Raw genomic sequence first — 27,083 nt, forward strand, 5'->3', positions numbered from 1 at the left:
TATGAAACTCCAGCCATGAAAAGGAATGTTTGAAATGGATGTTTCTGGGATACCACAAAAACCTTACAGATGACATGTGAGCATGGTTTATGATGATTTTGGAAAACACTACAGTAAATACTTGTTGTCTTAATTTTCTGACATAAGTGAAAACAGATGCTTAGAATGAATGGCCTATTAAGAACAAGTGTTATATAATGTAATTCAGCTGAGAAATTTAGGGCATTATAAAATTAAATTGTGTTCTTTGTAAAAAGCTGTGAAAGGCACCTGAAAGTACTTGAAAAAGCACTGACACGTTGCTGAAAAATTGTGAAAGTGAGATTTCTTGCCAAGAGTATGTGGAGAAGGGATTTTGACTAACCGGGAGTATGAAGTATCGTTATTTCCTTAAGTGACTTAAGGATATTTTTAATTAGTCTTTCTGGAAATTGAGTTTAATATCAATATTTAAAATTTGAGTTACTGTCTTCCAAAACAGGGTAATAAAAATACTCACTTGCTCTAGTGAAAGACTGTTTATAAAGATTTTTCAACTAGATTGTGCCATATAAGAGCAAAACCCTAAACTACAGTAATACTAGTATGTTAATCAATCAAAACCCAGTGGTTCCCCACACTAAGTTTAACCCATTTCTAGGTCTTTCATCTGTTTCACATTTATTGGTTTTTGGTTAGCATCTCAAGGAGAACCAGCACAATAATGCAGCATAGCACACATGTGTGTAAGCACACACACCCGAATCTGGAAACCTAATTTTACATACATATTTTTTCACTAGTCATTATTACTGCAGGTCATGGTTGAAAAGGTCTAGAAGCCAATAGATGATATAAAGTTTCTGTGGCAGAGATACTGGAGTTCTTCCAGCACAAGGGTTAGAACTTGAAACAGACAAGAAGGCAGAAAAGAAGAGGCTGGGAAGAAAGAAAGATTTGGAAGGCATCTGTTGAGTACAGCAAAACAAAGGGGAGCTGGAGAAGCAGAGATCAAAGTGGGAGCTGGCACATTGAAATGGTATTAAATGCCTGCAACTCTGATCCGGTTGCCAGTTTGAGGATTCATTTCTCAGGGACATTTGATACAGAAACTCAGTTTCAAGGAAATGTTGGCTACCAGTGAAATGAAGAGAAACATAGCATTTGAACTTAAGATCTATATCAACAAGCCCCTGGAAAACAGCAAAGTTCTCTGCAAGTTCTTCAAAACATCAAACTCCAACAACGACAATGGAACAAAAATCCGGGAATAAAGAGAAAAGTGACCTTACAAAATATCACTGTAGTATCTGGCTTTCATCCTGCCATAGTTGAAGAGATGTAGTAACTTGGGCCATCTTCAAAACCATTTAAGAATGAACTATGGTGTTAATATACAGTTATGGTTTGTCCAATCTGATAGGCACAGAGCTTATCAGCTGAATGTAAATTTGTGCTTTCTGCAAGCTTGCTGATGTCAAGATAAATGAGTGGGAAGCCATATTTTCAGTCAAGTGGAACATTTAGCATGACACACAAACACCCACCATTCCCTCGAAAAAATTATGAAGTGTGCATTGTCTTCCAAAGGGATGATTCTTTCTCTATCTGAACAGATTAAAAGTCAACTGTAAAGTGAAAATGAGGGTCTAAATGGCCTGCAGAAAACGTTGGGCTTGGAAGTCCGGAGAATGTTCTGAGGAATCCTTTGGCATTAAGAGAGGAAGAAATAAGAAAGGAGGGAAGTAGGAGAAGAAGGGAGAGAGAAGGAGGGTGAAAAGAAAGGAAGATTAGGAACAAAAAAGAGGGAAGGGAAAAAAATCTCATAATGTGACTGATCAGACCAGCACAGTACCTGAGAGTTGGCTAGACAGAGGGTAGCAGGCATCCGGGGGAATTTCAAGTTATGCAGAACTGCATCCCAAGGATATGTGGGGGTAAAACTGACCATGGACCACAACTTGTGCTCCCAAATCTTTCACAATAAAAGGTAAATCTGCTCTGAGCAGGGCCTTCCACAACCTTCAGTGAGTTGGACAAAGTAATAGGAGCAGGACGCTGATGGCAAGAATTATGCTTTAAAAATCCACAGTGCTGGGGCGCCTGGGTGGCTCAGTGGGTTGAGCCTCTGCCTTTGGCTCTGGTCATGATCTCAGAGTCCTGGGATCCAGCCCTGAGTCAGGCTCTCTGCTTGGCAGGGAGTCTGCTTTCCCCCAATCTCTCTCTGCCTGCCTCTCTGCCTATTTGTGATCTCTCTGTGTGTCAAATAAATAAATAAATAAAATTCAAAAATAAATCCACAGTGTTGTGGTTCCTCTCCTCAGGCCCTGTGTCACTGTGAGGCTGACCCACTACAAGCCCAGCAGTGGTGCACTCTGGCAGCTCAGCATCCTTTCAGGAAGGTGCACGTGAACAGAGCTTCCAGGCGGTCTTCCTCTAGCTGCCACAGCTAGAGGATTATCCCCTCTCCTTCTTCTTCTTCTTTTTTTTTTGGAAAGCGAGAACACAAGCAGGGGGAGTGTCAGGCAGAGGGAGCAGAGGGAGAAGCAGGCTCTCCACTGAGCAGAGAACCTGATGTGGGGCTAAATCCCAGGACCCAGGGATCATGACTTGAGTCGAAGGCAGACACTTAACTGACTGAGCCCCCCAGGTGTCCCCTCACATCCCCTCTCAGTTAGGTTAAGAAAGGTCCTACCAAAAATGAAACCAAAGTCACTCACCATTATTTATTAGTGGAAGCTAAAAATAGAACTGTTGTGTTTATTATACCCTTTTCTCAGAGAAGCAAATCTGACTTCAGCAGGGTCAGACCATTTGCCCAGACTTGCATTTCCCCCTGCACTTCGCCCACTAGCCCCTGTTGCTATTTTCCAGTATTTGCCACTTCAATTCATGGTGAAACTCCAGACTAAACCTCAATGGAAGAACACGGCCAGCATCATTTTACTTCTAATTCTGGTTAAAACATGAGTAATTAGGGAATTGTTCTGTGGCAAGAGGATCAGTGGTGTGTTTGAAGAGGATGAGCCAGTCGGGGACGGAGGGACTGTTCTTCAGATCATCTGATACCTTGTCCTACACTGACTACCTAGAGACACTTGAACTCCATCTGGGAAAATGAAAGGAGAAGAAAACTTTGTCCTGTATCCCCTGCTGGCGTATCTGTAACAGGACTGAATTCCAGAGTTCTCTGCCAGCATGACATTGGCAGCTGCCCCAGACTCCTCCTTCAATGACAGAATCTGCTGCTCTCTGAAAAGGAAGGCCTGTTAGGGCTCGCATGCACACGTGTGCACAGTGGACTCTCAGCAGGGCGCTTGGGAAACCAGAACGTTTTCTTATCAGTTAACAGAATGGAAAAATCAAAGAATGGCATTAAAGGAGAAAGGAAATCTGCGACTCTATTTGGGCATCTTGTCGGAAACAAAATACCCCAAGCTTGGTTAGAAAGAGTGTGTTCTCCCCTCAGAGAGGAGAGACCCTTTGTTTTATTAGAAAGAAATGGAATACATTTCAAAGATGTTTCAGATTATGAGCCATCCTATGTGCTCGCAAAGTATCCTTAACATAAAATAGAAAGAAGATGAGCTGGAATACATACGGTAAATGGGCCCAATTAAAGGAACCATTCCCGAAGGTGATTCAGAGAAGTTGGACTAACAGGGAAATTCATTGAACCTTTGTTTAACTCCTGCATTTTTCATTAACTAGGATCATGGAGTGCTTTTTTTGTTTTTCTTAATAAATTACATTAATTCATTTATATATCTATCTTTATGTATTTAATATTTATATATTTAAATATATATTTATTATTATAGCTTAAAGCTAGTACATGACAACACAATGGAATAGCACAACTCTAACACATTTTTGCTAAATAAGGATAAAGAATTAAGACACCAACAGTTTCATCTAAAAGAAAATTACTTTTCTGTGGCCAAATAGTTTTCAGTACAACTTTCTCAAACTCCTTGAAGGCAGGAACTGTCTTACTTATCTTTGTAATCCTAATATTGATTTTTAAAAATGTCAGTTGAATAACAGAAAGAATAAATTTAAGTCCAGTCCTGAAAAACACAATCCACCATAGTTTCTCAGATCTAGTTTCTGAGATTTTATGAAACTAGAGATTAGCACTTACTTTCTAACACCAAAAACAAATGTTAATCTCAGTTTGAAACATTTCCTTGTTCTATGTAGTCTGAGAAGGGAGTCTCAAGAAATTTTCCAAATAAGGCTTTAAAATTCTAGAACAAAGCAGCAAAAAAATAAAAATCATCTGTGAATTGATGCAAAACTTAAATAGCAAAATGCTTTTCTTCTAACTTTTAAATTTTACTCTGTGAAATATTTATCAAGCACTTAACACACATAAATTTTCCAAAACTGTAGCTCAGTAGTTCTCAACTCTGGTCATTGGAACCACCTGAAGAATTTTATTTATTCATTTATTTATTTGTTTGTTTGAAGAGAGAGAGCACAAGCAGGAGGAGCAGCAGACAGAGGGAAAAGCAGGCTCCCTGCTATGCAAAGAGCCTGATGCGGAACTCGATCCCAGGACCTTGAGATCATGACCTGAGGTGAAGGCAGATGCTTAACTGACTCAGTCACCTCATTTTAAAAACTCTCCCACCCCAGGCCAATCAAATCATAAATGAGTAGGGAAGCACAGCAGCTCTGATACTTTTGAAAACATTCAGTTACTCTAATGTACAGTGAGGGTTACAACTATCAGGATAGATGTTACAGTATTTGCACTAAGAAGCAAAACTTACTTTTTTTTTTTTTTTTGGAGAGAGAGAGAGGGCATGAGTGGGGAGAGGAGCAGAAGGAGAGAAGCAGTGGGAGAGAATCTCAAGCAGAATCCACGCTGAGTGTAGAGCTGGACATGGGGCTTAATCTCACAACCCTGAGAGCATGACCCGAGCTGAAATCAAGAGTTAGCTGCTTAACTGACTGAGCCACCCAGGATCCCCAAGAGCTAAACTTACTTTAAAAGAAAACACTGAATGGTTATATCATCAGTGAAGTTTGAACTAAACCTCAACTTTATGTAAAATTAATTTCTAATCTGAGCAGCAGATGCTTGATGTGGGTGGACTTGGTTTGGTTTTCTAATGTATAGACTTTAGGTGTATAGTCTGTGACTGGAGAACAATAATGAACCTCCTATGAAAGCATCACATCTTCTACCTCCTTTTCAGAATTCCACAGGGAGGAACATTAGCTGACTGCATAGCTTGCTATACCAAGAGAGCCTAAAAACCTCAGGCTAGCTTTAAGGTTCCCAATTTTCTACCAAAATACTGGGAATACAAGTCAGTGTTTTTTTTTTTTTTTTTAGATCAAGGAAACTTACAATACAACCTAGAATTCTCACTGTGGAAGGTTCTTGGTGGGGACCCCAAGCTAACTTGAGTGGTAGACTGAGCCCTGATTCAGTCTTCCTGTCCGCAGAACTTCAACAAAGTAGACTAAGACCATGAAGTTTACCCTTCTTACCATGCACCTCCTGGACCTTTAGGACAATCCCAACACAACAAGAAACCATGGGCTAGAGAAAAACACACACACAGGATACTCTAGCACTAAACATTCTAGAAAACATGTTAATCATATATCCTGTGTACAACCCAATTTCTGTTTTGATTCCTAGAGCATTTGGAAGAATTGTTTTATAAATAGCAAAAGGGATCTGAAAGAAGCTCCTTTAGTTCATCCAGTTGTCTTTGTCACATCCACTAATACAAGAATACTTTCTTCTGCCAAACACAAATTTAATTTGACCTTATAACAACTCCTCCATTTACTGGAGAAACCACCCACTGATATTTCAGAAGCATATTTTATGGGGACTGTGTCATCAACTCAATAGGGGCTACTTTCTTAATATTTATATATTTTGTTAAAGAAAATTTTTGCTTTGTCTTATGTTTTTGTTTTCTGTTTCAGAGATAGTGGCATCTAAGTCTTAAAAGCAGAGCTCCTATTTGGGGAGAATTTACTTTGCATATCCCTCTACATGGGACTGACCACAGATGTGGTCATTTGATATGCCACAGAGGAAATCAGCAGAGGAATTTAGGCATTGACTGGATTCTTGCATACAGAAAATTGTGTCACAAATATTTACCTTAAGTCTTTGCACTTATCATATTTATCTTTATTCTCAGCAATTTCCTAGAATTTATCTCAACCATGGAGGGAGACAAATTGGCAATGGGTCTAATGAGCATCTGCCACTAAAGGCTGGATTCTATGGGAAATTGATGGGTGCTAATGCTCAAACCAGTATATTCTCTGGAATTAGATTTCCTATATTGATAGTTGCACTGTATCACTGTATCACTTACTAGCTATATGACCCCATTGACCATTTTGTGGTGGGTAGACTCTAAGACAACTACCAATAATCCCTGTCTCCTGGTAGTCATTCTCTGGGGTAATCACCTTATATGACAGGAAATGAATTTTTTCTAACCAATAGAATATGGAAAAGGTGATAGGCTTTCACTTCCATGATTAGGCTAAGATTATAATTTTCATCTTGCCAGCAGACTCATCTGGGCTTGTATACTTTGATGAAGCAAGCAGCCATAACAGAAAGGCCCACGTGGCAAAGACCCAAAGTGACCTCTGGTCAACAGCGAGCCCTGGCCAACTCTCTGTTCAGCCTGTGAAACACATCCAAGGAGAGGCCCCAGCTAAGCCAGACTCAGTCTTCTCAAAGCAACTGTGAGATAATAAATGTGGGTTGTTTTAAACTGATGAGTTTGTGGTAATTTGTTATGCATCGGTAGATAACTAACAAACTCTTTAGGCTTAGTTTCTCATCTGTGGAATGAGAGAAATAATAACATATCTTTAATAAGCATGAGGACAAAATGAGATGATTTATCTAAACACTTAGCATTAAACACCAAGCCTGCTATAGAGTAATATGATTATCATCTTCTTTGTATTTATTAAACAGTTTTTTTTTTAAATTTATTTATTTGAGAGAAGGAGAGTACATGAGTGGAGAAGGGATAAAGGAAGAGAGGGGATACAGAATCCCCACTGAGTATGGAGCCCATCATAGGACTCCATCTCCAGACACTGAGATCATTGCCTGAGCTGAAATCAAGAATTGGAAGTTTTACTAACTGAGCCACCCAGTGCCCCTCTTATCATATTTTTATTTTTATAAAGATCTTATTTATTTATTTATTTGACAGAGAAATCACAAGTAGGCAGAGGGGCAGACAGAAAGAGAAGGGGAAGCAGGCTCACCACTAAGCAGAGAGCCCGATGCGGGGCTTGATCCCAGGACCCTGGGATCATGACCTGAGCCGAAGGCAGAGGCTTTAACCCACTGAGCCACCCAGGCGCCCCTTACCATATTTTTAAAATGTCATTCTAACAGATGTATGTATTGAAACCATTGCTTTTCTATTCTTAGCATGTTCTTTCTTTAGCTAATACTATTTATTTTTTTACTTTTATTTTACTATTCTATTATCGCTCACTTTAGATTATCCTATTTATATTTTAATTTTATATTTATTCTTAGATCACTTTAAGTTCATCTATTTCAACATTCTTTTATACCTACTTTTATAATGACAATCAGGAAACAAGCAAAAGGAAAATCTTTCTGAGGATAGTCACCCAGATAGAATGGTGGGTGACATTTCCTGAACGACTCTCTCTTTATTAGACACCTTAATTTTGCCTTAGACAAACTTTCTGTCAACTCACATTAACCTACAAAAACATTTTAGCTGTCTTTTCTGTGATACAGTACAGATAAATTCTTTTATTCTTGATTGTTCGCTGGACCCCATTACCTTGAAAGAGGGAGAGAAGCTAAAATTCCTTACTGTTCGGTGTCTCATAGTTGGATATAGCAGTCTGCAAAGCTGAATGAAACCAGTGAATGTGTAATGAACACAGGGAATTTTATTTTCAAACACTGGATTCTAAACATGACAGTCTCAGCATAAAAACAAATTTAATCAATTTTTACATTCTATAGCAAGTTCTGGATTTTATTCAGTTTTACTTAGTAGATGCTTAGTAAACACCATTTGAATAGACAAATCAATAAAACTGCCATGAAACTTTAGAGCTGTCAAAGACGCTAAAATAATTCTCCCATGATTTTCAAACTTTTTTTGTTTCCTTTTAGCAGGGGAGTCATTTTTTCCAATGCACTCTTCTCCAGTGACACCAGCGCATAAATACATACCACTTATTAAAAGCAGAGTTCTACCCATTAGGCTTCTTTTGCACTCCACACCATTCCTTGCCCCCCCCACCCCGCCCCCGCAACATCCTTGCCCTGAGATTAAAGAGATCTTCTCCAGCCCCTCTCAAGGGGGGGAAATGGACTGGGCCCCTTGAGCAACACATGAAATTTTGTCAGAGTGAGATTGGGAGGAATCCATGGAGAGTGAGAACCAGACCCCAGGCACGTGTCTGGGAAGGTTTATAGGGCAAGACACAGGAGTCCTCCTCTCCAAAGACAAGCTTCTATTCCCTCTTTGTAACTAATCCTGGGGAGTCAGGGCAGAAAGAGACAAGGAAGACACAGTTGCATCCTGTGTGGACTTCCCAGTCCTGGCTTCTTCTCTGAGTACTTTAACACCCAGCTGAGCACAGGCACCTGGGGGGTGACCTGGCATCTGGCCACACAGCTGTGTCTGTCAGGAAGGCCTCTAGCCTCTCAGCCATCCTCTTCCTTGCCCCAACTTCTATTCGTCTTCCAGGCCTCTACTAAGTACTTGATCCTCTCCTAATTCTTGATCCCTCCAGGCTGGATTGGGTTTTTCTGGCTGTTCTCAAAACTCTTTGTGCTTCACCCAAACTGGAGGATAATCTCACTCTATTATAATTATTTCTTTACATCCCTGTCTCCTCCATTAACTGGTCAGCTTCTTGAAGACAGGTGCCAAGCTGTGTCTTCCTAGCCTCAGTGCTCTGCATATACATGGAATATAGTAATATAATTCATAACAATTCATAATAATTCATAATATAATTCATAAAAATTCATAATTATTATGAATAAATTAGCTTATCTTCCCATAAAGCAGGAAACTGATATTACACAGAAGGTAAGGGTATAGCCTCTGGCCACTTGCTGACTGTGTGACTGCAAATCACTTAAACACTCTGAACACAATTTTATGCTCTGTAAAATAAGAATGGTAGAATACCTGCTTATAGGGACCTTGGAGAGTTTAGATTTTCCACATTAAAGATATTTAGCCCTAAATGACCACAGGCAATCTGAGCCCCCAAAATGTTGGTAAGAACTATTGTTATTATTACCATCTGCTCCTGGTTTTGGTCCTGGGAATCTGTGATTTCTACCCTGTCAGGTAAGAACCTGAGGCAAAGAGCCAGCTGCCTCTTCGCTCTGCCACATGCCAAGAGTCACACCCAAGACTTGCCTTAGGCCTTCAGGCTATCTGATTACACTTGTATCTTGGATGTTCCCCTGTGATTTTCCTCACACGTGCCTCAGGATTGATAGCATTAGCTAGAAATAGTAGCCTTGCCTTCTTGCTGATTACTATCTTCCACACAGAGGAGTTTCTGCAAAGAGGTATGTCAAGCCCCTCATGTCCCACCATGAGCTTTTGTTGGCTCCCTTCACTACATATTGTTCTCTGTGGTTTTTATCTTAGCCTGGTATGCAATAGGGGAAGAAAAATTCTGTGGTGCCAAGAATAAAGATTCCAAGAGGTAGCTGGAGCACAGGGGCTTTCAAAAGTTTAAACAATGCGGTGATTCTTCTCAGGGCCTGTACATCGTTGTGGCTTAATTCTCTTCCTGAAAAACAAGTACAATGGGATCTCTCCAGGAAGCTCTGTGAGGCCTTACGAAGCCCCAGGGAAAGCTGATCCTGAGGCAAAGGTGCAGCTTCCATAGAAAAGAACACTGTTTGGTCTTGGCAATCAAACATTGGCTGATGATGGTGAGGCTAGCGCCCAGGAGAGGTCTTCTCTCATTGTCTGTAGAGCGACCCTTAACTCCCTTGCCCCACCTTTCTGCCAAGAACATGATGCCTGAATGTATTGCCCTTCAAGAGATTTGTCGGTTTGGACACAAGATCACAAATTATAGTGCACATATTTTAAAATATTGATTCATTTTTCTATGACCCAATTAACATTATATCTCATCTCATTTAATTCTAAAACACTATGAGATAGTTATCATTATTCCCCTTTTACAGATGAGAAAAATGAAGTTTAGCAAAGGTAAATCATTTACCAAAACACATACTCATTAAGTGGTAGCGAGGAAAAGAAATCCATTAGTAATAGTCTCTAACTTTAAGCTTTTGAAAAGTAAGAAAGACACTTCCAAAATCTTATTTTCTATAACAAAGTATGTGGCTAGGTAAGCAAATAAGCAAAGACAGGGACAAATAAAATCTTATTTAACAAATAATTTTTCTTATTTTATATATATATGGCTATTCTTAAAAAATTTTAGGAAAAAATGTTTTCCTTAAAAATATATATATATAGCTATTTGTAAGAAAAATATATGTCTCTCAACTATATATGACAACTAAACAGATATATAGTTACAATAATTTGTGTATGTATGTGTATAGGACATGTTCTTGGGGAAATGTGAAATTAAGGTAATGGTTATGATATTTGCAAGAAAAATTGTATTCACGAGAAGGGTAGCATCCACACATATACTGCACAATGTAACTAGTAGTTTGGGGTAGAGAAGTCTGTTCACCAGGTGGGGAAAAAGGCAAGACATGCAATTCTGACTTGAATCCTGTCCTGGTTCTGCCATCAGTGAGAGGAAAGTTACTAAGCTTCCTGCCTTTGGGTGTCTTCATTTACAAAATAAACAGTTAAGCTAGGGCATTGGCTCCCAAATAGTGGCCTGTGATGAAATTTTCATTAGTTGATGGTGAAAGAGAAAAATAAAAACAATAGACTTACTTGTATAAATTCATTTATTTTATAAATATGTTAAAATGCCTTGTTGTGATGAACAATGGGGATTTTGTATCCTCTTTGAACATCCTCAAACAATTCAACTATGTCCTCTGTAATGGAGCCCTGATAGTGAAAGTATATCTGTCTTTTTAGCAGTTCATAAATCAAAAGGTCTGGCAACCACTCAATTAACCCTTAATGTCCTGTCCAGCTTCAAAATTCTAGCTTCTTCTTAAATCACAGATGATAGAAAACTAACTCTAAAGTGGAAAGGAAAAAGAAGAGAAATGCTTTTTATTCCCCTCCTCCCCCCATTCTTGTTTAGCTCATCATTTCCCCAAATGTGTTCTGTGAAAGATGAACAAAATATTATAGCTATTATATATTATATTATAATTATATTATTATAATTATTATATTATAGCTATTTCACTAGGAAATGGATTGAGTTTGAGAAACAATGGGTTAAAAATATTGGGCAGGTTTTTTTACTGAGTGATTCTCAGACCTTGTGAAATTCTCACATCTGTTGGGACTCCCCAGAAGACAACAAAGCACGAACACTCCTTAAGTCATTGGTGGAGAGCAGATGCCTGCCCAACTTCTTTGGAGGACAGTACACCTATTCTTAGGACATAGTTTGAGAAAGGTGACTTCAGCTAAAAGAAAGTTCCTTAGTAGTTTCCATAATAGAGAAAAAACATAGCACCAGAGACAAGAAAATTGCCAATTATTTTATAATATAACTATTTTAATTTGACAGGGCTTTTTAACAATTACCAAAGCCATGGATATTTCTTAAAATTACAAAAGAAACCTGGATGAGAATTCTTCAAATTAAAGTGCATGAACCAGACAAAGTTTTGTGGCCATTCTGGGCAACTTTTCTATTTTTTTTTCAACCACAACAAATAAAGGAAAACTGTGTCAAGAGATTTGTATCCACTGATTGCAACATGACAATTAAAACATTTGGAATTTGCAGAAGTCTGTAGTAACAAAAGTATGGCTCTACTCCCTACACAGTGAACATTAGGTAAAATAAAACCATCTGTAGGTATTGAGCCTGAGAAAACCCAACTGCTCTCCAATGATGTGTCCTTGTTAAATATTTCAGGAAGAGGAACAATTAATTCTAAATGCTTGTGCCTCCTAATTGATTTACTTAAACACTTTCACTATGATCAAGAAACAAAATTCTTAATAGAAGAAAAAGATCTAATAGTATATGTTTTTACTATTTATTTATTTATTTCTACATAATTATCTGATCAGCATTAAGAAGGTTTACTCAGCCCTTTTTATTGCTTTTTACATCACCAAGTGAAATAGCAACTAGATAAGGCCTCCAGCCCTCACATTCTGGATTCAAGTTACACTTGCCACACTGAGGAGAGAAGAGTTTTCACTTGAGACAGGATGATTTTGGAACAAACTATCCAAAGGGAGGACCCAAGAAGAATCTTTTGGATAATCTGACACTAACAGCTTTCCTGTCTGATTCTGTGCACACCAGGTTTTTGACAAGCCTGTGGCTCTGCATTACCTCTGATATTTTCCATCATAACTGTGTATTAAGTTCAGCCTGTTTTTCATAACCCTGCTGACTACGACAGTCTGCAGCCATAAAAAGCCTTCCCTGACCTGCAGTTGGCTTAGAAAATGCCTCTGCAGATGAACAAAAGAGTACATGCAATGTTTATGTTCAGAGACAGAAGAGAGGCAAGCTCTTATGGCAGTACTGATAGGCGCAAAAGACTTTTAGGGTCTAAATTTAGAAAGGTTAATTTTCTTTTGATGGCATTTGTAAACAAAATACCAACACTAAAATGAGAGCAATTTAGCCAGGAAAAGGGGGAGTGTCCCATCCAGCAGATCAAACCCTCTTCCAAACTCCCCTGGAGAGAAGTGTCTACACATTAGCACATGATCGTACTTTACCCCCAAGTTAACAAGTACATGTGAGGTTTACACCATCCAAAGTTTCAGAATCCGCTCCCTTTATACCTAAAGCCAGTATTGTTTTAATCTCTGAGAAGGGGAATAAAACACCAAACAACACTTTTTAATAGACTACCATACCCATCTACCAAGACTCAATATACAAATACTATAGTTTCAATCTACAGCATTCAAGCCACTGTAAACCTGTTAAACCTAAGAAGTTGGTCTTCATCTTTGCATTAAAGAGATTCAACTGAAAAGTAAATAACAGAGGGGGTAAATAAAAGGTAAAAGTTAAAGCAACTACTTAACACATCTGAACTTTGACTCTCCACAGAAGAACTATATCCCCCCCCCAAACCTGGTAAAGCAGATCACACTTAATTTTGACATTTAAAAACGAGTATCTCTCAAAAATTATTTTTAAAACACAAAACAGCAGAGCTACTTGCCTTTTGGCAATTTCTGTGCATTTCCCAGGGCTAGTGCAATACTTCCACAGAAAAGCAGACACCCCAAGCTGGACAGCATGTTGCATTTGCCACCTCACACGGGGAGTGATGCTGGTGGGTGTCCCGCAACCCTGGAGCCGCATTTAAGTGGACTGTCTCCCAATGACAGAGGCGGGCGGCTGCAGTTAGCTCTGCTGTGGGCTTACTCACAGGGGGTGGAGACAAAATGACATCACACCCTTTCCCACACACACCAAAAAAAAAAAAAAAAAAAAAGGCACAACAGCAAAAACATACCATCACATTTCTCTCTGCTAGGTTGTCACTGTCTGTTCTCTCTGTGATATAAACATTGAAATTTTGGTCAATCTACATATGTGAAAGAAAAAGTACTTAGGCAGTTCTTAACCATTTGATGAACTACTTTTAAAAATCTAGAAAGGCATACCCCAAACCACTGGAACAGAATAAAGCCTTATTAAGAAGGAAACTGTTTTTAATTATCTAGTAAAACAATCCAATTCTTCTTTTAAACGGGAGTAAACTTGTAAAAGTACACTTTGAACCATTCCGAAGTTCCAATATCACGAGAAATTTTTAAGAGTAAGTCATTGGTTAGATAGCAGTTCGTTATACATAACACACGTATGTATATAAGTGTATACACACACACACAGATACATAGGTCCATCTATTCTAGAGATCTGGATGTAGAAATGGAGAAATCGCTATTGCTAATCGATCCCTAGCTCTGGGCCAGCCTCTGGAATAGTGTTCTCATCTATATGATTGCACTGTAATCTTCACAGTGGCTATAAAGGAGACACAGTGTTATTCCCATTTTACCAGTGAGAAAAACTGAGGTTCAGAGAGGTTAAGTCTCCAGACCACACCGGGGAATTCTAATGGCTGATCATTTTGGGGGGCTCTGGAGCAGAACTGACTGCAGTTTAAATCTGGATGCTCTGTGCCTTTGAGCAAATTTCTCCATCTATATCTCATCAATATTGTGTAAATTCAAGGGCTTGTTCCTTGTGAGGCACTGACCTGATCAATTCACACATATTAACCCATTTCTTCCCCCAAAAGGACCTAACAGGCAGGCATTGTCATCATCCGCATTTTCCAGACAGAGAAATGGGGCACAAAGAGGTTAAGTGAAAGGCTTGAGGTTATAGTGCGTGTCAGCAACTGAGCTGGCGTTCTAATCTGGCAATTTAACTCCAGAGCCTCCACTTGTAACTGCCAAACTTTCCATTCTAAACCAGAGATGATAGTATCAATTTCATAAATTTGCTAGCAGGAAGGACTTTTAGACAGTACTTACCATAGCACCTGGTATACGAAAAGCTTATTATAAAGGACAGCCACTGAAAACTACAATAATGACAGTAACAAAGCCCCCAGTTAAGGAGAACTATGATTCTAACTGGACTTTTCAGTCTTTAAGTCCGCACAGTTCCTCTCTCCCTCACCCTCAATCTAGGCACGTCACAGGAACAAATGGGTTAATAGTGTACTCAAAATGCCACCCAAACATTTATATTGACTCTGAAAATAGCTCATTTCATGGGTTTGCTGTAGCTGAACCCAAACACTAAGTGGGAAGTGGGAAGTGGAATAATGCTGGTCAAATAAAATTCTACTCAAAAATGTTACCAAAAGAAAAATTGAAGAGACAGCCCCATCTTCCAAAAAAAGCGTGAGAAGGCACATTGTTAAAGTCATTTGGAGCCAGCCAGGTCTAAGCTCTCACCATAGGAATGCTCTGGCACCGGCTACGGAAGGGATTGGGTTATTTAACAGGTCTTTTTCATCTCTAATTTTTCACTTGGATAGGCAGCTCTCGCAAACCCAAGTTTGGACATTCATCCAGCTGGTACGGAGGTCTTGGCTTCAATATGCCAGGGCCATCAACTTAAGCCAGTGAGGCCACTGTGCTAGCAGGAAACGACAGGTTTTCTGAGAGGGGGGGGAAAAAAAACCCAGCAGAAATTCTGAAAAGAAGGCCAGTTCCCCCAACTGTGAGGGGCTGGTCCCAGAGTTAGGTAATGGAATTCAAGAGTCAGCCTCTACTTGGCCCTCAGGCTAAGTCCGATAGTTAGCAACCAGTACTTGCAGCTTGGAACTGACTGGGGGGCTAATTAAATAGAGGGCAATCTCCAACTGTTTTGTCCAGGGGGGGTGGGGGGTGGGGGGGGGATTACCTTAGCTTGTAAGACAAGGAGCATTCAGTGCAGATGTTAAGGCATTAGAGTTCTCCTCAGACCAGGGAGGAGGAACATCCTCAAGAAATAGACCCTGTCAAAGGAGGTTATCCACTTTTTGCAGAGAACAGGAAATTTGTGGTCGTGTCAGAGTCCCCACATAAAGAGGAGGTACAAATGTTCCAGAAGCACTCTTAAGAATGCTGACATTAAGCCTTGGTTCAAATGTCTCTGCAGGCACTTGTGTCTGTATTTATCCATAAATATAAAAATGTGATGCTCCATGGGGCGCCTGGGTGGCTCAGTGGGTTAAACATCTGCCATTCGCTCAGGTCAGGATCCCAGGGTCCTGGAAACGAGCCTGGCATAGGGCTCCAGCCGCGCATAGGGCTCCCTGCTCAGCAGGGAGCCTGCTTCTCCCTCTGCCCCCTGCTTGTGCTTGCTCTCTCTCTCTTTCTCAAACAAATAAATAAAATCTTGGGGGGGGGGAGTGTGGGACACCTCGGTGGCTCAATCAGTTAAGTATCTGCCTTCGGCTTGGGTCAGGATCCCAGGGTCCTGGGATCAAGTCCTGAGCTTGGGCTCCTTGCTTACTGGGAAGCCTGCTTCTCCCTCTTCTTCTGTCTGGCGCTCCCCCTGAATGTGCTCCCACTCTCTGACAAGTAAATTTTAAAAAGTAAATCAAAGCAAAACAAAAAACCGTGAAGTTCCATGACAATATTGAATTGTCACCAATATTCACAGACTAACAATATTTACAACACCGAGTAAAGAGTAAAGACCGAGTAAACACTGATGTCAAATAGGATTTCTGGATGATGATGATGTATCAGTGTGAGTTCATCAGTTGTGACAACTGTAACCAATTTGTAACAAACTCTGGTGTGGGATGTTCATAATGAGGAGGGCAAAGTGTATATGGTGTATCTCTGCATGTGCAGGGGTAGGTATGTGAGAAATCTTTCCACATTCCACTCAATTTTGCTGTGATTCTAAACTGCTCTACAAAAATAAAATCTATTCCCTAAAACAAATATCTCTGTTGGGAGGACATTCAGAAATAACTCCTGGAAAAACACATAAAATATATTTGTATTTTCTCTGTGTTCTGTGAAGGGATAATCCATGCTTGTTTGTCATGGTAGCCGGTGCCTAGATAATAAGGATGCAGTATGATGAGTAAGTGTCAAATGAAACAATCCATCAATTCCTCCAAATAGTCTAAAGGGATTAAGCTAGGGAAAGCCAAACCATGCCCTGGAATGCACAGTTGTTGGGGGACAATTCTCCAAGGGACCCTCATGTTTCTGTGTATATTATAAGCAAAAGTATTGATTTTCTGTGCTCTAGACTATCTTTTCAAAGACGTTTATATAGGAAACAGCCTTGGAAGATAGAAGTTTTTTAACTGTCCCTCAGAATTAAAGGTAACGTTTCCTTCTGGGGCAAAGGGAACATATGCTCATATCCTACTATCAAAGAGTCAAGTTCCCTAAACTCAGGGTTTCTGCCGTCTGCGTAAGAATCACCCAAACTTCTTTGCATTGCCCTGAGGGAATCTAAGCTCCTAGAATGGGAACAAATGCTAATAATCTGGCTAATGCTGTTGTTGTGAGTGAATTAACTGTCCTTTGTCTTTGACCCTGGAGTCTTGTGTCTCCTGCCAGCATTAAGTGAACTGTGCATTCTAGCGTGAACATAGGGTAAATTCCCAATCCTTCACATTTCTTGACAATAGGATTGGTGCACTCCAAAATATCTTTTTAGATAGACTTTGGTATAATGCCATCATCAACATTCAAGTCCACCATAAGAATCAACAATGAAACTTTTTCTGCTGTGCATAGTAAGAGTATTGTTAGACATTGCTTAATAAATCATAAAGTAGCCTCTATTAAAACTCTGGGGGGGGGGAAAGTCTGTTCTCTATGTTAAAAAAATAAAAGACTAATATTTTTCCTGAGCAACTGTATTTATTTTGTGACATTGTAACCAGGTTTTCTTTCTGTGTTGGCTGATAGTAAACCAGAGCCAAACGTGTCCCCCACCCATACTAAGTGTATAGGTTCTTGTGGTGTGCATGTTTTGGCATCATTCCTGGCTTTGTTTTTCATCCCACCCTTATTTAATGCTTATTTTCCTTGGAGTTTTAATTTATATGGTTTCACAAGTTGCTTTCATTGTTGTTTTGGAACCAAGTGAAGGATACACAAACTCTACACACAGGAGTTGTATCAAAAGTATATGTCAAAATATGTGAAGTGAGAATCTGGGAACTTGTTCTCTGCTTTCCTTTTTACACAACAGTAAACCCTGATGGAATTCTGATCCCACAATCATATGGCATCACCTCTTTATATATATTTTCTCTTTGCAAAGTAGACAAAAGACAGGATGAAATCCAGAACACTACGCTAAACACATGTCAGATTTTTCAGTCATTTCACATTTGGACTTTGAAGCATTCAATATTAATTCCATTGTTTCAAATGATCCTCCCACTAAAACTCATAAATCTTTCTAATCTTGGATGTAAAGTTGATGCAGTCATTTTACCAATCAGTTCACAGTTTGTAGTCTCTCCTTCTTTAGGTGCTATGGTAGCACATTTTAAAAGGCTTATATATCTACAATTCATAATATGCAAAGATATGCTGGGGTTTTCTATGGGATGATAATAAAAATAATTTTTGTTATGATGCATATTTGAAAGAGGTACCTCAATGTTCCATATTTTAAGCTCAAATGTTGTTTCTGTAATTACTATACTGAATGAGACCCATGATTCAATTGTAGAAGTATCCTGCTCCAATGGGGATACATTTGACCTGGGCAAGAAGTTCTCTTCCATGATGCTCTTTATAGCACAGGGAAGTACTGCTCCTTAAATGCCTAAGTGTGTAGGTCATTTTTCATTCTGTCTAAAGGCATCTAGACCACCAGATTTTTGGCTTCACAACCTTGAGGTAATAAGTAATGTGTATTTATAAAAGAATATAAAGAATCCTTTCTACTAAGCTGAGCTATAAATTTTGCTTTCCTTGTTCTGTCTAAATTCTATTTTTTTAAATTATTAAAGTTTAGTGGACATATTAGTTTCAGGTACACAACATAAGAATTTGCCAGTTCTATACATTATTCAAGGCTTACCATGGTAAGTGTAGTCAGCATCCATCACTGTACAATGTTATTACGATATCACTGGCTATATTCCCTCTGCCATACTCTCCATCTCCATGACTTATTTATTTTATAACTGGAAGTTTGTACTTCTTCATGGCCTTCACCTATTTCACTCATCCCTCCACCCACCTCCCCTCTAGCAACCCTTAATTTCTTCTCTGTTTTTAAGAGTCTGCTTTTTTGGTTTGTTTTTTAGATTCCACATATTAAAGAAATCTTAAGTTATTTGTCTTTATTTCACTTGACATGATACCCTCTAGGTCTATTCATGTCACAAATAGCAAGATCTTATTCTTTTTATGGTTGAGTAATACTCCATTGTGTATATATACATCTTTTCTTATCCATTCAACTATTGGTGAACATTTGGGTTGCTTCCACATCTTAGTAATTGTAAATAATGCTGCAATAAACATAGAGGTGCATAATTCCTTTCTAGTGTTTTTATTTGGCGGGGGGAAAACACCCAGTGGTATAATTACTGGATCATATGAAATTTTTATTTTTAATTTTTTGCGGAACCTCCATACTATTTTCCTCATTTGTTGCATCCATTTACATTCTCTCCAACAATACACAAAGATTCTCTTTTCTCTACATCTTCACTGACATGTTTTGCTTTCTTGTCTTTTTGATAATGGTCAAATTTGATAATGGCCACAACCAGAGTAGGTATTTCAAATCAGAGGGATGTGTCAGAAATGGGTCCTGAAAGTTAGAGTACAGCATCAGGGAGTCCAAGAGAGCATGGGGAATGTGAGGAGGCAGCAGCAGATAAAACAAGTCAGAGGATGGTGGATATGTTTTAAAGCCTGGGGTGGAATAGTCATGATCATAATCTCTTAAGCAATAGATCCTAGATCTTTTTAGTTTATTATTTAATGGAAGGGACACTTCTCTAGACACTTCCCAGCTCTGTTTGCATTCGTTTGGGGTGTGACAACCAGGCTGCAAGCAGAAGACATCCAATGCTTTGTTATATTGTAAACCTGAGGTTGAGGATTACATCATGTAATAATGTCTCCAATGAGAGAATAAAAAGAAATAAAGAAATAAAAAGGAACTTCATGAAGCAAATCTGAAGGCACTTCTCCCTAGCAGTATAGACATTTGTGAGCCCTTCTGGCTATAGCTACCCACTGAAATAAAGTACAGAACAATAATCTGAAGGAAAAAACACATTTCAAATCCAATTAGAAAAATAAATAATGACACGGAAAGAAAGAGGTAGTAAATGAGGCTAATGGAGAATAATAAATTGTTCTTAGAAAGTGACAGCTTCTAATAGTTGAATAATTTGAGTATTGAAAGTAACAATCACTGATGAGGACAAAAGTACACAAAATTTTAATTTGTGATGTTCTGTGTTTTGACTTTGTGACACTCTAATTTTCTAAGCTCTATCTCTATTCCAGTTTAAAAACAATTGTATTTGAAGTTAAGGAAAAAAATAATAATTTTTGTAATAATTGTAATGTAATAATTAAATACTTTAAGGATATTGAAAAATCAAGGTTGAGAAATACATCATGTAATAATGTCTTTAATGAGGGAATAAACAGAAATAAGAAAAGGAAAAGAAAATATTTTCTTGCTCTGTACTTTTGCTGTTTAGTACAGTGGCCATTAGCCATACATGGCTATTAAATTTAAATTAATTAAAGCTAAAAATCCAGTTTCTCAATCATTCCACCTTCATTTCAAATGCTCAGTCATATGTGGCTACTGTTATTGTATCAGACAGCTCAGATATGGAAGATTTCCATCATTGCAGTTCTGTAGTACAACATTGATCTTGACCATGTCCGCTAGCATTGACTTGTCATTTAATTAATGAATGAAAGACTGAATGGATGAATCACTCTCTTTTGATTCTTTGTCTCTCTTTTCAAAATAAATACAATATGTTTTTATTATTCTTCATTATTAAGCTTCAACTAATATAGGAAGTTCTCAAACTGCGAAAGTAACAAAGGACAAAGGGAAAAAAAAAAAAAAACAGAAGGTAACAAAAGACAAAGGAATTTCTTCTACAAATTTCCAGCTCCTAAGGTGCTCAGGGAACAATCACTGAGAGAATGTGATCTTGAGTTTCTGGCAGGATATACCGAAGTGGTCCAGCCATTGTTGATTGCCAACCCCACAACCATTCTTTGTACCTTCTTTCTTTCTGACAACACTTGCCTCCTATCAGGGAAGATATCTTGGAAGGCCCATGTGAATAACTTCTGGCCCAGAGAGAGAGAGAGAGAGCATGTGTGCAAGTGGGGGGAGGGGCAGAGGGGAGAGAATCTTCAAACAGATTCCCAGTGGAGTGGGGAGCCAGACTTGGAGCTCAATCCCATGACTCTGAGATCATGACCTGAGTAGAAACCAAGCGTCGGATCCTCACCTGACTGCACCATCCAGACACCCTAGTTCTGGCCCATAAATTTAAGTGGATTTTGCCAAAGGACTTGTAGCAAAGATTTATTTCTCTGATTAAAAGAAACTTACAAGAAGATGACTCCTTCTTACTCCCTTTTCCTGCTTTATTAATAATGTTAGCACTACTACATTAATTATTTAACTAATTATCATTAAATGAGAAAAGAATGCTTAGAGATATGGCAGCCAACTTATGAGCTAACATAAGAGAAGAACCTAGAAAAGCATAAAAAAACTCACCTTTGGCCCTTATGCTGTTGACCTTAAGACCAAACCTGGATTGTTCTGTCTATGGAACATTCATAACATATACTGGTTACAGAGAGGTTATACAGTAAATAAACAACAGTGTATTTATTTAAGCCAAGCCTGGCCAGATAATTTGATATTTGCACCTCTTTGTGCTTAAATTTATTCTACAAATAGGCATAACAGTCTCTACCTTATAGGGTTATTGTGATGAGTAAATGGTTTAATATATGTAAAATGCTTAGAACAGTGCCTGTCCCAGGGCAAGCTCTCACTTGCTATAGGCTGCTGGTACTTTGGTTGTTGTTGTTTTTATTATTGTAACTAAAATTATACTCAATGAAGAGTAGTCCATGATGTAGACCTGCTCTTCAGCAAAGACATCAATTCAGAAGGTATGAAGTGAATACAAAAAATTTAACAAACTTCTCTGAAATTTCCTTTTCAGAGCATTTAATTTGCTGTCATAGACTGGGGCACTAAATTAAACTATCATTCAAATAGTCACATTTTCAAAAGTTGTATTTTCAACAGAATCTTATGTGTTAGGCCCCCTCTAAGCTTAGTTTCACTCCCCTAAATCCAGTATCTTGAAAATGCTTAAATAGTTCAAAATAGCAAGTCCATGTCTAAAATAACCTTAAAAAGGGTCAAATGTGTGTGGGTATACTATTCCTCAAACCAAGCCCTTCCCTACTATATTTTATTACATTTTTATTTTTTCCCAATAGTTTCATTAAAGTATAATTGACATAAAATAAACTGCACATAATTATACATTTTGATGAATTTTGACATGTTTTCACCTGGAAAACCCTCACCCCAATCAAGATAATGAACATACCCATTACATCCAAAAGAATTCTTGTGCTTCTTTTCAATCTCACCCTCTTTCCTCTCCACACCTCCCACCCCATTCCTCACACCCACATATTGGCTTTCTATAACAATAATTTAGATTGAAGTTTTGAGGGTTTCACATAAATTGAATCATACATTATATACTCTATTTTTGACTGGATTCTTTCCTCCAGCATAACTATAATGAGAGTCAACCATGTTGTAACCTACATCAGTTGTTCATCCCTTCTTATTGCTGAGTAAGATTCCCTGCATAGATATACCACAATTTACTTATCCATTTACCAGCTGATGGATATTGGGCTGTGGCCAGTTTTGACTACTACAGATAAGGTTACAAGGAATAATTGCAAATATGTATTTGTAAGGATGCATGATTTCATTTCTCTTGGATAAATACCTAGGAGTGGAATAGGTAGAAAATATGATAGGTTTCATTTAAAATTTTTTTTAAAAAACTGCCAAACTCTTCCAAAGTGGATGTATAATTTTACATTCACACCAAGGGTGTATGTTCCAGTTTCCCACATCCATGTAGACACATACATGTCAAACTTTTTAATTTTGGCCATTCTAATAGGTAAATAGTAGTACCTCATTTTGATTTTAAGTTTTATTTCCCTAATGATAAATGGTGCTATAGATAGATATTTTCATGTGCTTATTTGTCATCTGTTTGACTTTGTTAGGGGCGGGGGAGTTGTATCCAAAACCTTTAGCCCACTTATTTGTGGCAGGGATTGATTGTTTTCTTATTACCAAGTTTGGGGAATTCTTGTAAGTCCTTTATCAGATACAAGTTTTGTAAATATTTTCTCCCTAACTGTAGTTTCACTTTTCATTCTCTCATTGGTGTCTTTCGTAGCGCAAAAGTCTTTGATTTGTACAATGTTCTGTTAAGAATTATGTTATTGGTGTCATAGCTAAAAATCCTTTGTCAAATCAAAAGTCATGAAGATTTCATAGTGTTAGGTTTTACATTTTAATCTATGATCCATTTTGAGTTGAGTTTTTGCATATGATGAATGATATGGATTCACATTTTTTTTTGCATACAAACATCCAATTATTCTAGTGCCATTTGTTGAAAAGACAATTTTCTACTGAATCGACCTTACACCTTATCAAATCATTTGTCCATATTTACATAGGTTGCTTCTGAAGTCTCTTTTCTGTTCCACTGCTCTATCTGTCCAATTTTAATGCCAATAAAACATTATATTGAATACTTCAGCTTATAAGTCTTAAAATCAAGTAGTATTACTTTGTCTGTGAAACCCTCTGGACCTGAAGTTTTCTCTGTAGGAAGGTTTTAGGTTTGGGGGATATTTTTTGTTTGTTTGCTTTACTAAAAATTCACTTCCTTTAATAGACACAGAAACATTCAGATTATCTATTTCTTCTTGAATGAGTTTTGTTAGTTTGCATCTTTCAAGGAATTTGAACTTTTGCTTAAGTGGCCAAATGTGTTGACATATCATCCTTTTAATATCTGTAGAGTCTATAGTGATGTTGCCTCTCATTCCTGGTACTGATCTATGTCTTCTCTGTCCTACTCAAACAAGATTTAATATATCTGATTTTCATTTTCATTCACTTAAAAATTTTCTATTAAATTTTTGTTTCTTCTTTGCTCATGGGCTATTTAGAAGTATGTTATTTTGTTTCCAATATTCAGGGGATTTTTCTAGGAGTCTTTCTGTTTTTAATTCTAATTTAATTCTATTATAGTTGAGAAATATACCTTAAATTACTTGAATCCTCTTCTATTTATTGAGAATTGTTTTATGGTCTAGAATATGGCCTATCTTTGTGCCCTTGAAAAGAATACATATTCTGATATTGTTCAGTGGAATACACAATAACTAGAATTTCTGTTGTAATTGAAGTAGGAAACTAACAGGAAAGTATTGGCCAGAATAAGATTATCAAAGCAGAATTTAGCATCTGTTTAATTGGAATGATGATGATGATAGTGATGATAGTGATGGTGATTTTGACAAATCGCAGCTATTGTTTATTAAATGTTCAACACTTTTTTTCTAAAATTTTTCTTCCCAGTTTATTTCTAAAAGAGCTAGTCTCCTTCACATTACCACTTGCAAAACTCATTCACTAATGAACAAACAAAAAACCCAAAACAACAACCAAAAAACCCCCAAAGCCTGATCTACTTATTCTTCTAGCATTCCCTTGGGAGTGCTCAATTTTTTAATTATTTCCCAACCCATGCATTTTTTTTACACTGTCTCATCCTCATTAACAACTCTGTGAAAGTTTGAGGTGGAGAAAGCATCTCCAGCAACTTAAGAGACTTTCTCAAGAAGCAGAGTGAGTCAGTGGTGTAACTCGGGGGTTCACGAACTTTACTGTGTATCATAATCAGAGGTATTAAAACATAAAATTTCTTCTCTCATTCAGTATCTTATGTCTGAAGTTATATTTCAGAGAATTATTTTGGCTGATGGAAAAAATGTGAGAATCCCTTAGAGGGGTAACATTATGAGATAGCATATTACCAGCCATTAAACCTTAAAGCTCATGAAGACATTCAGGACAGATTGGAAGATAGAGAAAGGAAGGACTAGGTTCTTGAGAGGAATGGGAAGAAGTTGGAAAAGTAGGCGGGAAGGGAAAATCAGAATCATTCCAAGTATCTGAGTGGAATCCAGGCCTACATGAATCCAAAGGACATCAAAATGTGAAGAGGACCTTGCTTTCCCACCCCTTTCTCTTTTAAATCCATCTATACATTGAACCATCCATTCCTTCTAGCTTGTTTTTAGTTCCACATCTTCTTCAGGCATCAACCACAAGAACTTAAGGAATGATGGAATAGCTGCGAGGAACCACTGAGGCATCCCTAACTTATCTTCAATTCAAGAGCACCTGTGGACCAAGACAAACGTTCTGAAGTTCAGCTTTCAGGGTCCCACCTGATATAGTGAAATCAGTTGTTCTCAGGCCATAGGCTATCTATTTGTCACCAAGCAGAAACTCAGGTCTAGTGAAGGAAAAGAATAGAAAAACTCAGAAAATTCCTTCTCAATTAATATCCCAGGCCAATACTGAGAACATCTTTTCCCTGACCTCTCTTCACTAAAGTGAAAGAAAACAGCCTTCCTTGAAATTACATGATTCACTACAAACATCTGACATTAATTCCAAGAACAAGGGCTTAAAATACAGAGACACAGAGAAAGCAACAGGGAGGGTCTGATAGAGAGTCAATGGGGTGAGATGTGGCAACTTCTTACTCTATGTATCACCAGCTGTCGCAGCTCGAACATAAAATTCGTGCCCTTTGACTTGTGAAATGTCTCATTCCCAGCACCAGTGCTTAGGCAGGGCATTAAATTGTGTCAAAGAATGCCAATCACATGAGATGATGCTGAAAGGGCTCTGAGTTATTCCCAGAAGGCCAGAATTTCTTATTCCAAATGACCCAGCCCATTCGCCAGCACAAGATGTGCTGTATTGACCAACCCCTTCAAATCAATCTGGTCCCCAATCTAAGAGCTTGGGTACCATTACCAGACTCCAACTCTCAAAAGATTTTCTCTGTTATCCAGACTGTCATTTTTAGGCATATAAAGAATAGAATTCTCCAAAAGACATTGAAAAGATAAGGGGATTTTATAAACACTCTATGACCATAAATTTGATAACCTAGATGAAATGGACAAATTCTTTGAAAGACACAATTGGCCAAACTCATGCAAAAAGAAACAAACAATCTGAACAAGTCTATCTCTATTAAAGAAACTGAATCAATAATTAATAACCTTCCAAAAGGGAAAGCACAAGGCCCAGAAAGATTCATAGGTGAATTTTCCAAACATTTAAAGAAGAAATTATACCAGTTCTCTACAATGTTTTGCAGAGAATAGAAGCAAAGGGAGTATTTCCTAACTCATCCTGTGAAGCCAGCAAGACAAAGATGTTACATGAGAAGAAAGTTATAAGCCAGTATCTCTCATGAATTTAGATGCAAAAATCCTCAACAAAATAGTAGCAAATCGGGTGCCTGGGTGGCTCAGTGGGTTAAGCCTCTGCCTTCAGCTCAGGTCATGATCTTAGGGTCCTGGGATCGAGTCCCACATTGGGCTCTCTGCTCACTGGAGAGCCTGCTTCTCCCCGCTCTCTCCCTGCCTGCTTCTCTGCCTACTTGTGATCTCTCTCTGTCAACTAAATAAATAAAATCTTTAAAAAGATTTAAAAAATAGTGGCAAATCAAATTCAACAATGTGTAAAAGGAACTACACACCACAACAAAGTGGGATTTATCCCAAGTATTCAAGGCTGGCTCAATATTTGGAAATCAATAAATGTAAACCATCACATCAATAGACTAAAGGAAAAAAATCACATGATCATATCAATAAATGCAGAAAAAGCATTTGACAAAATCCCCAAACCATTCATGATCTAAAATTCACAGTAAATTGAGAACAGAGAGGAACTACCTTAAATCCATTTTTTTAAAAAAGTCTATAAAAAAATCTGCAGTTCACATCATACTTCATGGTGAAAAACTTGAAGCTTTCCCATTCCGCAGGCCATCTTACCATTCTGTTTCAACAACATATTGGAAGAACTAGCTTATACAACAAAACTCAAAAAGGAAATAAAAGATATACAGATTGGGAAGGAAAAAGCCAAACTGTATTTGTTTACAGATGACTTGATTTTCTATGTAGAAAATCTGAAAGAATCACCCCAAAATTCCTGGACCTAATTGGCAGTTATAATAAGTTTGTGTGATACCAGGTTAAAGTATAAAGAAGATGTTGTTCATATATACAATGGAATATTACTCA

General features: G+C 38.0%; 1 protein-coding gene across 42 annotated transcripts in view; it reads right to left on the minus strand.

Annotated features, from left to right (window-relative positions):
- LOC101691019 (ABI family member 3 binding protein) overlaps nucleotides 1-13,539 on the minus strand; it is a 248,767-nt gene extending 235,228 nt beyond the window's left edge. For 23 of the 42 annotated variants that reach the window (XM_045088267.1, XM_013045551.2, XM_013045553.2 and 20 more), the window contains exon 1: nucleotides 13,337-13,538. In XM_045088267.1, the coding sequence (XP_044944202.1) occupies nucleotides 13,337-13,415 (79 nt within the window). In that variant the 5' untranslated portion in view covers nucleotides 13,416-13,538. Of the gene's footprint in view, nucleotides 1-13,336 lie in introns of all 42 variants that reach the window. The other 19 variants (XM_013045552.2, XM_013045541.2, XM_013045542.2 and 16 more) reach the window with 3 other exon arrangements.
- Between the last annotated feature and the right edge of the window lie 13,544 nt (nucleotides 13,540-27,083).

The sequence above is a fragment of the Mustela putorius genome, unplaced genomic scaffold, assembly GCF_011764305.1.
Source record: "Mustela putorius furo isolate JIRA1106 unplaced genomic scaffold, ASM1176430v1.1 tig00003834_pilon_pilon_pilon, whole genome shotgun sequence".
NCBI lineage: Eukaryota > Metazoa > Chordata > Mammalia > Carnivora > Mustelidae > Mustela > Mustela putorius.